General features: G+C 55.7%; 1 protein-coding gene across 1 annotated transcript; it reads right to left on the bottom strand.

The window, feature by feature from the left end:
* Positions 1–539: 539 nt before the first annotated feature.
* Positions 540–1,192, bottom strand: NEUROG3 (neurogenin 3). The gene has a single exon (XM_036437978.2). It carries the CDS (start codon positions 1,190–1,192, stop codon positions 554–556), a length of 639 nt encoding a protein of 212 aa, XP_036293871.1. The 3' UTR covers positions 540–553.
* Between the last annotated feature and the right edge of the window lie 12,164 nt (positions 1,193–13,356).

The raw sequence follows: 13,356 nt of genomic DNA, 5'->3' as shown, positions 1-13,356 counted from the left end.
ACCAGTTCTCAGGGTTCTCAGTCTGGGCTCCAGACCGAGGCCCCTCCCCCAGGGCAATGGCTCAGAAAAGTGCTCTCAGAGAAGGCGGAGGATCGCCTTCGTGGGCTAAGGCAGAGGGGGCGGCCAGACGCCCGTGGCTGGGTGGGGAGAGAGGAGGAGGAGGGGCGGAGACCAGAGGCTGGATTCAGTCACGTCGGGCGGGGAGGAGCCCTCAGAGACAGTGGTCGGTCTGACAGACAGACTGAGAGAGGGTAGGGTGGCAGGAGACGGGTGGGGGCTCGTCTTCCCCCTGTGTGGTGCTACCATTCTCAGCGTTTTTTGCAGAAGGTTTTGGGGTGACCGCAGGGAGGGGGCCTGAGACGCGCGGCCCGGAATGCCCCTTGCGCTGGCGGCGGCAGGATGTCTCAGTTGGCGCGGAGGGCGCTGAAGGTGGGGGATGGAACTTCAGCGAACCAGGGGCGGGAGGGAGGAGCCAGTCCGCGTGAGGGGCCCCCTCGCCCCCGCCACATCCTCCCTCTTCCCCAGCACCCGCTGCCCGGCGGCCCACGGGCCATCAGAGGAAGTCTGAAAAGGCCAGGGCGCCGGGCAGGCAGGCCGGGGAGGAGGGCGCCTGCAGCCCGGGGCGCTCCTCCAGCGAGGCGGCGGGGCTCAGGCTGCCGGCCTGGGAGGCTGGGGAGCAGAGGGAGGCCCAGTCCCCCAGGGAGCCGCTGCCCGGGCTGCCCAGCTCCTCGCAGGGCGCGCCAAGGCCGTCCAGGCTGCGGTCCGCCAGGCGCAGCGCCTGTGTCAGCGCCCAGATGTAGTTGTGCGCGAAGCGCAGCGTCTCGATCTTGGTGAGCTTGGCGTCGTCGGGGAAGCTGGGCAGCACCCCGCGCAGCGCGTCCAGCGCTGAGTTGAGGTGGTGCATGCGGTTGCGCTCGCGGTCGTTGGCCTTCTTGCGCCTGCTCCGCCGCTGCCTGCTCAGCGCCAGCTCGCTCTTGGGCCGGCTGCGCCCCCCGCGCCGCGCCCGCAGCCTCCTCGCGGCCCCGCGGCAGCCGCTGCCTTCGGCCTCGATGGGGTCCCCCGACGCGCGGGTGGGGCTGGGCGGAGCGGACACGAGGCAGGGCTCCTCCGCGCTCGGGGCGACCGGGAAGGGCCGCTCTGTCTGGTGGGTCCCCTGGAGGACAGCTGGCGCGCCCGGGGGCTGAGGCGCCATCCTGCGGGAGGGGAGGAAGGACGGGTGAGCGTGGGGGGCCGCTCCCCACCTGGGCTACGTGCGTGTGTGTGTGTGTGGGGGGGGGGGGAGGGAGCATGAGAAAGAGACCCCCCGCGCCTGATCAGAGAACCCTTTCCCCGTCCAATGCCCAGAGTTACCAGGTGTTACCTCGGTTTCAGGTGCAAAAGGTGAGAGCTCGGGCTTTGAGCAGCGGGGAGAGATCTGGCCTTGCAAATGCCAAGTTCAGCGGCGCTGCCGGAGCCGCCGCCGGGCCGGGGGGTTCCTAAAGGGGAGAAGAGCCCAGTGGGTCCGGGCCTCCCAGCTCTCGTTGGCGCGCCTTCCGGGCGGGTGTCCCGAGCGGAGTCGTGTGCCCCGGGCACGCCGCTTTATCCGCGCGCCCCGCCGGGAGCGTGCCGGCCCCCCGCAGCCCGCCGCCGGCCAATCAGGGCTGCGCCCCGGGGGCCGCCACGCGAGCCGCTCCTCCCCGCGGGCACAGCTGGATCCGGACAAAGGCCTGGGCCGGGGGGAGGGGAGGGGAGCGGGGCTCTGTTTGCTTTCTCCCGCCGGCGCTGTCCCAGCAACTCTCGGTTCCTCAAAGAGCCGCACCCCTAGACCAGAAGAGCGGTGTCTGACTCCCGGCTGCCGCCCCAGCCGCCTCCCGAGGAGGACGCTCTCCCCCGGGGCCCCGCGCCAGAGCCACTCTCGGTGCCCGGAGGGGGTTTGGCGCGGCCTTGGCGGTGGGTGACCCTCCGCGTGTTACACGCGGGAAGCTCAGCCTCAGAGAGGGGGGCGCTTGCCCCGAGCCACAGGGCGAGGGGTGGGCCCAGGAGCCAGGTGTTGGGGCTCTCAGCTTGGGGAGGTGTCCCCGGACTCCTGTGTCCCCCCCCCCCCTCCCCACCCGGCTCCCTGCTCTGCGGGGCAGGTTCCTCAGCCCCTCTTCACTCTGGGGGGGAGGGGGGAGGGACCAGGAGGCTACAGAGACGGGTGTCCCTGCCCCTTGGAGACGTTTGCCTGTGGGTGAGGAGCCCCCTTACTGTGCCCTGAGATGACGCCCCAAACTTCTGGGACGGAGGCGCTTAGGCCCTCTCCTCCCATCCTAAATCTGAGACATGTGGATGGCATCTCAGAGGCAGAGGGTGGCTATGGTGGGCCCCCCACCCTAACCCCCACCCCCACCCCAGGGGACATCCCGCAGCCCCAACTAGGGGCAGGGCCCTAGCTTTCAGTCGGGGCCTGCAGGGCAGGGGCTCAGGTGCAAAGGGATGGGAGAGGCCCGGAGCCCACAGCAGCCCCGGGGTCTTAATCGCTTCGGTGAGCCAGAGCTGCAGAGCCGCAGGCCCCTCCTCTGCGCTCAGCCTCCTGCCGGTCACGGGTCCCGGTCCCGCTGCTGCTGCTGCCGGTCAGACCGGGGTCAGGCGGTGAGCACAGGGCAAGGACCCTCGCCTCCTGGCAATCGGTCTAAAGGTCTAAAGTGAGGCTGCACGCATCACCCATCCTTTCTCCCCGCCCCTCCCTTTTGTCCCGCCGCGGACACCCCGTGGTCTTCTGCTTCCGGTCACTCAGGGTGAGGGGTCGCGGCTTCCGCTCCTCTCTGCTGACCGCGAAGTGCCCGGGGGGAACGGGGCGGAGGCGGAGGCTGGGTCCGGGGTTCAGCCTCTGCAGGCAGCGGAGGAGTTCCTTTCCAGCATTTCCAGGGACCATGCGCCTCCGGGAAGCTGGCGGAGGGGCGCAGGACGAGGCTGGGACCTGGCGGGATGGAGGAGGGGAGAGGTAAGTTTGTGCAACTGCCCAGGCGATGGCCTCCGACACGACACGCGCCCAGGCGGCTTGGAATTGCCTCCCAGGCAGAGAGGGGCTGGGTAAGCGGGGGTGCCAGGGAGTGGGGAGTCCAGGACTGTGTGCGGGTGGGGGCGCTGCCCTGGGCCACAGCTGCTGCGCTGTGAGCGCAGCCTCTTCCTGCCCTGCTGTCTGGGAGGGAAGTGAAGCCAGGGTCAGGCTCAGGGACCCATGGAGATTCGTGGGTTCCACGTTTGCTGCTGTTTCCCCTGTGGGTCAGCACTTGCTCCAAATTACCTTCCAGTTATAAGAATGAGCACCTGGGGCCCATTTTACAGGTGGAAAAATTAAGGCCCCAAAAGGAGAAGTGAGTCAACCAAGGTCACATAGCAATTTCTATCAGAGCCACAGAACTCTCAGGTCCTGAGACTCCTAGTCCTAGATTCTCCCTTGCACTTGCTGCCTCTCCTTGACTGGGGGGAAATATCCTTTCAAGGCAAAATCAGACACCCCCCAGATGTAGAAAACTGGAGAATTCGTGGGTCTGAGAGTCATGACAGTGTCAGAATGCAGAAGGGGCAGTGGCCCCATCTCCCAGCGCCAAGGGAGCCAGTGTTCCCTCTTGTTCCATCTTTTCCCTCTCCTGACCCACACCCCAGCCTTTCTTGATTTCTATCCTGCAAACTAGGAACAGGGGAGCGGAAACCTAAAGCACTGCTCCCCTAGCTCCCTGGGACCCAGACCCACTCAGTGGGGGGAGCCCTGGCCAGAAGGGATCAAAGCACCTCTGTGTGTCCCGGGGCGCCCCCCCCCCACCCACCCAGAGCAGCCCTCAATCCGAACTTCATGTAGTGGTGGCTCTCAGATGAAAGCGAAGGCGGGACTCGCCTGGCCTCCCGCTTGCCTCCAGAGGCTACTGGGTGCTGGAGACAGCCTCAGGCGATCTTCCTGCACCGGGAGAGATTCTGGGGATTCTTGGAAACCTTGTGGGGAGGAAATTCTAGGACCGGCTTAGAATTCTTACTTATCTAGCTTCCCCAGAGCCCCTTGGACTCAAGGCTCTCCAAGGCTTCCGGGCGCCGCCGCCACTTCCCCAGCTTTGCGCAAAGAACAAGGTGAGGAGCGCGCAGCGGCCCAGGGATGCTGTCACCTCGCAGCGGGAGAGAACCCTCCGCACCCCGTCTCCTGGCCTGGGGGGCGAGGCTGGAGGTTGAGGAGTCCTAGGGGATCAGACATTGAGGATTCCCGCCCTCCCTTTCTGCTACAGAGGATGCACAGACCCCTCTCCAAAGTCAGTGCCGGCTGGGGCGCAGACTGTGACAACTCAGTGCGCGCCAGCGGTGTTTGTGCGTCCGCTCTGGAAGCGGCGGAGCAGAGCCTGTTCCTGAAGACCCCGGCCGGCTACCACCTCTGGTGCCTCCAGGACCCCCGTGCCCGTGGACTCTTTGGGGTCCCGGCTTGCCTGAGGCTGAGGGGGGGCCAGGAGAGAGGCGACAGCCTGACGCCTAGAGCCAGCGGGCGGATTGGAAAAGGAGGAAGGCAGCGGTCCGCTCTTTTGCCTTCCTATCTGCAGGGGGAATCTTAGCAGTGCCTGGGGGCTCCTCGAGAAAGGAGTGGGAGGGAGGAGGGGGGCCACAGGAGGCTGAATAGCTAATGGCTTGCCAGAGGAGGGGGCGTCTTTCTCTCGCCTTTGGCTCGGCGCTGAAAGAGCAGGAGACAAAAATCTGGCGAGCGAGCTGCCCGGGCCGAGACTGGCCACTTCAAACAGCCCTTCAAACAAAAGGAGACGACGGAAAGAAAGCCCCACCTGTCCCCAGTGTTTGCTAAAATAATAATAAATAGATTTCGTTTAATAAATAATTACAAGAGATTGTAAAGCGAAGTGCTTTGGAAAACATCTACCGCGGGGAGTCCCGCGGCCAGCCGTCACCTGCTCCCAAGGCGGGCAACTTTATTGTTAAGCCACCCCCGACCAGTTCGCCTCTGATAAACTCTCCCCGGTTTTCACAATGACTGTTTACTCATAGTTAGCACAATATTACCTTTGCCGTGATAAACCCGGAGGGGGGGAGACCCGGCCCCTGGCCCCTGGGCACACCTGTCCCAGACGCTGACACACGGATTTGGCACGGAGCGGGGCCTCCCCCCGGGGGCCGTGTACATTGGCCCAATCGCCACTCATTTATAACAGGTTGGCTGCAAGGCCTATCTCGGTCCTATTTGTCTTCTTTTATTGAAAACATATGGTCTCCAGGGGCTCACCAGCCCCATGTTTCATCTGCCGGGAGCTGGGGCGCTTCCGCAGGCTGTTGCTGCTGGGCCGGTAGCTGCTCCCCACCCAATGCCTCGCCAGCTGAGGGGAGGGCGCATGTGGGGTGGGGAGAGATAAGGCGGGCTCCTCATTCCCTTTGGGAAAGCCTTTCCCCTCAGAGACGTCCCCTCCCCGGGCTCAGGGAACTTGTGCGCTCTCGAGTGGGTGGCTGGTTCTCTTTCTTGGGTAAGCGAGAGGGCGCCATATGCCACCCCCAAGAGCGCACAAGGAAGCGATGGCCCGGAGAGTTCTCCAACAAAGGGAGGAGAGGGCCCGGGACCCCAGAAGCGCCTGAGGTCTTTATTTCCAGACCCCCCTCCCCGCCCAGGGCCGCCTCCTCCCCCTGCGCCCGAAGCCTGCGCGCAGAGCCTGGAAACAAAGTGTCCACATTGTCCCCGCCGATGGAGACAGTGAATGCGTGAAAAGGTGCATTGCGCACCGAGACACCTGTTGGAGCGGCGCCTCTTCTCAGCGCCTCTTTCTGCTCTGCCCTCTGTCAGGAGGGGGTGAGGCGGGGAGGAGGGAGAGATACAGTGATTTGTGGCGACATATGTTGAGCAGATCGGTGTGTACTCTTCAGAGGGACGCAGGCACCCTTGCTCCCATACACACCCGCGAGAAGGAGCAGCTGCTCTCCTCACCTTCTACGACGACATAATACCTGGGCCAGGCACTTTGGCGTCGCCTTTTGAGACTCCAGCTCCGTCCCACCCCCTCTGCTTCCCGCCCCCCTCCCGCCGCCCCAATCTTGGCAGCTTTGCTGTAGGACTTTATTGTCAAGTTTAACAGATGCGCGTTTGTTCCCAGCACCCCGGCTCCAAACACACACACACACACACACACACACACACACACACACACACACACACACCTACGCACTCGCATCTACAGAAAATGCGACTGATGACACAGATGCGGAGCGCGATGCGTCCATATGCCCGGCTGTGCGCGCTCAGGTTGGGGAACCAGAAGGCACCTCCAGCCGCCTCCAGCTTTGCGCATGCCTTTTGGCGCCTGGCGAGAGCCGTGCGGGTAGCGCAGGGAGAGCGCATGGCTGTGGACGAAGAGGAAGAGTGAGGATCCAAAGGCGGTGGGAGTGGGGCCCCTGAAAGGAGTGGGGAGGGCTGGCAGACTGCCTTCTCTAGCTCTTGCTTGACCTCTGGGCTTCTAAACTCTTCCATGGCGAGGACGCCTAGTTCCTCCCGGGATTCCCAGAAGTGGGCATGGTATGTGGAGTTGGTTTGGCACAGTTCTCCTGCCTATCTCCTTGGAGGCTCAGATGCAAGCCCCTGGGCTGAGCTTGGCTAAGGGCAAGTGAAGGGGGAGAGTGGGCCTGGTTCTGCGGCCACAGCTGTGCCTCCCTGAGCAAATTGTTTCCCCCGGGCCTCTCTCTGTGTCCATGAAAGGAAAACGCTGTGCAGGAAATACTTGGTCATTTTCAAGTTCTTTCTGCAAAATGTAAAAGTCTTGGGTACCAGTAGGCCTTGGGTTGTGAGGGAAGCACAGAGAGAGTGCCCCTCCTTCCACTTCGCCTGTCCCCCAGAGCTGAGTTTCTGGCCAATGGGCCTTTCTCTAAGAGCTGAGGTGTGTGTGGGGGGGGGGGGATAGGGGGCAAAGACAGGCACTGAGGGGCTTCAGAAGCCACCTCTGTCCCTCCATCTTTCAGCTCTTGGTGCACAGGTTACCCCTGGGCCCTGCGACTCTCAGTGACAGGCAGGCAGGCTGGCTCCAGGCTTTTGGACTTCATTTCTCACTGTGAGCGTGGATGAGCTCTGCTCATTCCAAAAGATAGCCGCAGCCTCCTTCAACCTCACCCAAACCAAGCTGTCTTTATTTTCTGTGGGGTTGGTGTGTGTGTGTGTGTGTGTGTGTGTGTTTCTGAATGTGGTCCTGACATTTCTGAGATCCAGTGGCTCTGGTAAAGACATTCTCTCTTGGGAGAAGTTAGAGCTTTTGCTGGCAGGGGAGTCTGGTGGCTCCTTTGTTCTCCAACCCTGAGGCCCTCTTCCCACCCACCCCTGACCCCTTGGGGATTCTAGGCAACAGCAGTACTGCCAAAGGGTGTGTGGACTGCTGTGAGGTGGGAGTGAGTGTGGGAGGAATCTAGCTGCCTCACTACTTAAAGTCATCACCAATAGGATGCTCATCTCCCTCCAGCTGTCAGATCCAGGAAAGCAGGACAGGGACGGTGTGAAGGTGGGGAGTGCCGATAATTCTAGATAAACTCCATGGAGAAGCAATGGAATCCAATGCAAGGCAGTTTCCCCACACAGTTCTCAATTACCATAATATCCATAGAGGATGTGAAGGAGGCAGGTCACCGCCTCACACAACCTGTGGGGGAGCCAGTAAGGGATTTTCCTTATTCCCATTGTACACATGAGCAGTCTGAGGTTCAAGGTCATAGAGCCAAGACTGGACTCCACTTCCCCTTGGTCTGCTCCAGCTGCCTGGCAGAAAATCTTTATTTTGTCCCCTTCCTTTCATGAGCCTAAGCCTAAGCCTAAGCCTAGCCCTAACCATAACCCTAACCCTAGCCCTAGCCCTAGCCCTAACCCTAACCCTAACCCTAGTCCTAACCCTAACCCTAGCCCTAGCCCTAACCGTAACCCTAACCCTAACCCTAGTCCTAACCCTAACCCTAGCCCTAGCCCTAACCCTAACCCTAACCCTAACCCTAGCCCTAACCCTAACTCTAACCCTAGCCCTAACCCTAACCCTAACCCTAGCCCTTACCCACTGTCCACACTGCAGAATCTTCATCCTGTGACCCAGGTGTTGAAGGTTTTGGAAGGAATAAGTAATGGTGACTTCCCCTTCTCCCTTGTCGTTCTTGTCCTGTGGCTTCCATGAGCCTCTGCTAGCTCCCAGTCAATACTGGCTGGGGAGGTAGGACCAGGCTTGCATGTACTTGAAAGTGAGTGCCTCCTTAACGTTTATGTCCAAGGCTTTTACACTTGCCTCACTCCAGCCCCAGTCCTCTGACGGCACGATTGGAAGCTTCATATTCCCCCTTTCTTAGACCTTAAAGTAGGTGACCTCAATTGTTTTGATTATGTAGCACTATCAGAGAACTATGTTAGGCATACTCTTCCAAATACATTAGCTATTCATCTTCACATACTATGTACTATATAAACAAATGCAAAATAATATTTATTATATCATTGATGTCTTTCTGTACCCAACAGCATAGTAGTGGGGAAGAGAATGGAATTTGAAGTCAGACAGTCCAATTTGAACTTCGGTACCTCATAGCTGTGTAACCTCTCTGAGGCACCTCCATTTTCTCACCCATCAAATAGGGATAACAATAAAGTGCCCTCCTCATGGGTCTTAAATGATGTAACTCTTGTAAAACTATCAGCATGTAGTGAGTGCTCAATCATTTATGAAAACTACTTGATCCATATAATATAAAACATACCTTCAGAGAAATGTGCACCCAGGAAATAATAATAGTGATAAATATAACTAGAAGTCCTAATATGTGATTCTTCTCACACTGCCCCCACCAGGCAACCCACTTTGGAACCTGATGTCTAAAGCAACCACCATAACAGTATCATCAATAATCATGATACAGCTTCATATCTGTCCAGCACCTTCTCACCCATTATTATTTCTCATCAAACTGGTGGGGCAGCATGGTCAGAGGTCAGCATCCCATCATGGCTTTAGAGAGGTGATATAACGCACCCCAGAACACCCAATTTGTATCACTGAGTGGGGATAAGAATCTAGGTGGTCTGACCCCAAGTCTATGCCTCTTCCACCCTGCCTTGCTGTTACATTGTGGGCCCGGCTTATGAGCTGTTTGTAAAACCAACCCAGTTGGGTTCTTGCTGAACAACTACTAAAGAAGGGGGTGTGGGCTAATCCAAGAGGCCAGATGGTGATGTGTGCCTATGGCTCATTCACTCTTGTCCACCAGAAACCATAGAGAGCTTGGAGGCCCCCTGGCATCTGACCTCATTTGGTGGGTGGAGTACATGTTACAGATGCAAGGGTAGGAGAGAGCACTTTTATGCAAAGCTCCCAGTCTGCACAGGAAGCTACAAATCAAATTCCTGTCAATGCAATTGCTGAGCCATCGAGATGGCCCAGGTCATTTGGGCACACCTTACCTCTGTTCCATAAATGTTTATGAAGGGTCATTATGAGCGGGTGGTGGCCAGCTGTTCCCCATAGTCACAGAGATTAGACCCAGAAAAGTGGCTTGAATTGGAAAAGCAGAGATTTAGACTACTGGTGACCCTGTCTCTTCTACCACATAAACACAATGAGAGTCCTGTTCAGAGTTCTGTCTGTAGAGACTTCCCATTCTCCAGCCTGGGATAGTTGTTCAGCCTTCTTAGACCCCCTCTTCCCAGGACTTCATCACCATGACTAGTTAAGATGACTCTTCAGTTGCATAGGACACACTGGGAAAGTCATTTGTCACAGAAATCCTTCATGATTATGAGTGGAATTCATTAATACAATTTAAAAAAATATATTTTTAATTGATTTTTTTACAGAGAGAAAGGGAGAGGCATAGAGAGCTAGAAATGTCGATGAGAGAGAAACATCGACCAGCTGCCTCCTGCTTACCCCCCACTGGGGATGTGCCCACAGCCAACATACATGCCCCCGACCAGAATCGAACCTGGGACCCTTCAGTCCGCAGACCGACGCTCTATCCACTGAGCCAAACCGGTTTCAGCCATTAATACAGTTTTTAACCTGAGTGAATTGGAATCAACACCAGTTCTCTTGGGAAGAATTACAGCACAAATGCATGATGTGCTAGGTGTGAGGAATACAGATAACTATAATAGAGGGTTAGGGCTAAGGAAGACCTTTGCTAGCATGTGGTCCACAACACTAAACTGACAAATGTTTGAGAACTGAGGCTCAGAAAGGAAATGTGTCTTGTCCAAGGTCACACAGCAAGAGTGGCCAAGATGGAACCCAAGTCTCTTTCCACTATCCATGATCAAGTCCCACAGCCCTTGCTCTGTGTTGCTTTCATTTGGTAGCTGTCATTCTCTGTCTGGTATTTGAAGGTTCCTTGTTCTGTGTCTCCCTCCATAGAGGACAAACTCCTTTAAAATAGGGGCTCAGTCCTGTTGAGAAATTAGCAAGGACATTGTAAATGGCGGGTCTCCAACAGAGATCAGCTTGATGGGCCCATGCAGGTGAAGATTATAGGAGACCTGGGCTTCTGGGCAGTCAACAGAAGGTTGGAAGACTATGGAGTGAGTGGGAAAGGCTGATCCGAACCATATGGCTGCTGTAAACTCTGATGCAGCTGATGAAGCCAAGTGTGTGGCTACTGGAAGTTGTATATGTTATTTATTCTCATGCTAGATAACACTTAATCACACAGCTGGCACTTAATCACATGGCTTTATTTAGTTGCACAGGCAGCTGAGAAATGTAGTTTGAAGTTTAGGTGACCATACAACCAGCTATAAATTGGAAATCTATTACCAACAGTTTCCCACACTTAATCATTGGAAAATAACTTTTCTTCCTTGCCGAAACTGGTTTGGCTCTGTGGATAGAGTGTCGGTCTGCAGACTGAACGGTCCCAGGTTTGACTGTTCAAGGGCATGTACATTGGTTGCAGGCACATCTCCGATAGGGGGTGTGCAGGAGGCAGCTGATCGATGATTCTCTCTCATGGAAGTTTGTAGCTCTCTATCCTTCTCCCTTTCTCTCTGTGAAAAATCAATAAAATATATATTTTTTTAAATGTCACAGTCCCTTAAAGGAGCTGACAGCCAGGCTACTTGCGGAGGCAGACAGTAATAAGGCAATCTTATGAATAGATGATGACAAACCCTAGTGAGAGCTCTGAGTGCCATGCTTTAGGGAGCAATGCAAGACTGGAGTCAGGGAAAGGATTCTGCAGAGAGAACCTGAAGCAGGAAGGAGTATGGCGCCTTTGATACAGTTAAAGAGACCTTGGGAGGGAGCCCTGAAAACAAGAAAGAGAGGTGTTTGAGGTGAAGCTGGAGGGCTGGGAGGGCTCCACTTGGAAAGTCTGGGCCCTGTAGAGCTTTGTGGTATTTACCTGAAAGCAATAGGAAGCCCTTGAGTGGCTTTGAGCTGGAGACCCACCTGCTGATAGTGCACATTTATGAAGAGATCAGCATATATGTGAAAAGCAGGTTGGCATAGACAGAGGAGAAACCAAGAGACCTGTCAAGATGAGAGAAGGTGGAGTCAGGGCATGGAGAAAAATGGGTGGGTTTTGCTGAGAGAGGGAGAGTGGACAGAGTCTGGCGAAAGATTTAGTGTAGGACACCAGAGAAGGCATGATAGAAATGAAGGTGGTACTTTTCAACGAGATGGAGGTCACTAAAATCATGTCGTATTTGGTACCTTTGATATGTCCAAGCAGAGTTGTGTAGTGGGATGTTAGCCACACAGGTCTCGGTGAAAGTCTGTGCTGGAGATGTACATTTGTGGGTCACCCGAGTGTAGCCAGTGTTTGGGGATAGATGAGACAGTTTAGGAAAAGAATGAAGTGAGAAGAGAAGGGCCTAAGAATGAACTATTGAGTCACAGAAACTCCAACTTTTACACTTGATTTTAGCCAAAAGGCCGAGAAGCAATGGGGAACTCCAGCTTTTAGAGGCAGGAGAGGGGAGGAGGCGCTAAGGAGACTGAGGGTGAGTGGTAATGAGATTGGTGCTGAGATTGCCAAACGAAGCTGGGCACTTCTTGCTTAGAGCCAGTTTGTGCTGTTGGGGCCATGGCTGGGATGATGCTAACAGGAAGCCTGATGCTTCAGCAGGTCTGGATCTCAGCCCCAGGGAGTGGATCTTTGCGATAGCTCTTGTATTCTGCCAGCCCCCCCATCGGCCAATAAGACATTGTGCTCAGTAAAAGACCACATATATGATGGTGCTCCCATAAGATTACAATGGAGAAGGATTCCTATTGTGTAGTGGCATTGTAGACATTTTAAAGCCACAGCACAACATATTACTGGTGCAAACTGGTGATGCTGGTGTAAACAAACCTGTACAAAAGTACAGCACATGCAATTATGAATAGTCCATAATATTTGACAATCATAATAATTGGCTGTATTCCTGGCTCATGTATTTGCCCTACTGTACTATACTTTTCCTCATACTCTTTCTACTTGTAAGAAAAAAAACTTGCTGTAAAATAGTAAGTCTTGTTATGCCTACAGTAGCCTCATACATCTCGTGTTTATGTCTTCTCTTAATTGCGCCATTTTCGCTTGTGCTTGATTTAATCTTGTATTGTTTGCTACAGGATCATGCAGTACAGTCTTGTAGCCCAGAGCAATAGCCTGTACCGTCCAGGGTAGGTGTGATGCACGCTTATTCCATCAGTGGTTTGTTAAGTGCAGTCTATGGTGTGTGCACGAGGATTAAACTGCCTCATCACAGATTTCTCAGAACGTATCCCGGTCGTTAAGCAGCGCATGGCAACATCATCCTTGTTATGCGTTGCTGTAATTGACTGGCTAACATGTTTTAAGGACTTTTATGTCTAGCTTCAGGAAGCACATTGGCCTGTCATTTTCTTGTGTAGTCTTTGCCAGGTTTTGTCACCAGGGTGTTTCTGGCCACATAAGAAGGAACTGGGAGGCTGTGCCAGTTATCAGTTTATTGCATTTCAACTCTCGTCCATCGTTGTTGGCCTGCTCTGTGAAAGGGAGATGGTTACACAAACAGATCTTTGCCAGCCGCACCGCGTTAAGCTTTGTCAGCAGAGGGTGCTGCAGGGACACTGAGAAAGGGATTTTTTCTTCAGCTCAGTGAGCTTTCTCCAGTGCTCAGCGGCTCAGCATGGTGGCTCCTCCAGCACCCTGTCCCTGCAGCACGGGGCCGCCCCTGGGTGCGGCAGCCAGCAGCTTTCCTGGGTGCTTCTTTGGCGATTTTGCAATGGAATGCTACTGCTGAGGCACCTTCCCATGAATGGCCACCGCAGACACCCACACAGCAACTCCGAAAGTTCTGAGGCCTAGCACCTCACTGTGGGAGCCGTCCCTCGGCATCCCAGAGAGCTGGCTTCCATCAAGTCACACCAGGATGGCATCTCAAGCACC

Source organism: Pipistrellus kuhlii, unplaced genomic scaffold (assembly GCF_014108245.1).
Source record: "Pipistrellus kuhlii isolate mPipKuh1 unplaced genomic scaffold, mPipKuh1.p scaffold_m20_p_15, whole genome shotgun sequence".
NCBI classification, from domain to species: Eukaryota; Metazoa; Chordata; class Mammalia; order Chiroptera; family Vespertilionidae; genus Pipistrellus; species Pipistrellus kuhlii.
The sequence above is the reverse complement of the archived record's forward strand: the minus strand, read 5'-3'. Positions and strand labels throughout refer to the sequence as shown.

Coding starts and splice junctions, on each gene's coding strand:
- NEUROG3 (XM_036437978.2), bottom strand. CDS start 1,192: ATGGCGCCTCAGCCCCCGGGCGCGCCAGCTGTCCTCCAGGGGACCCAC.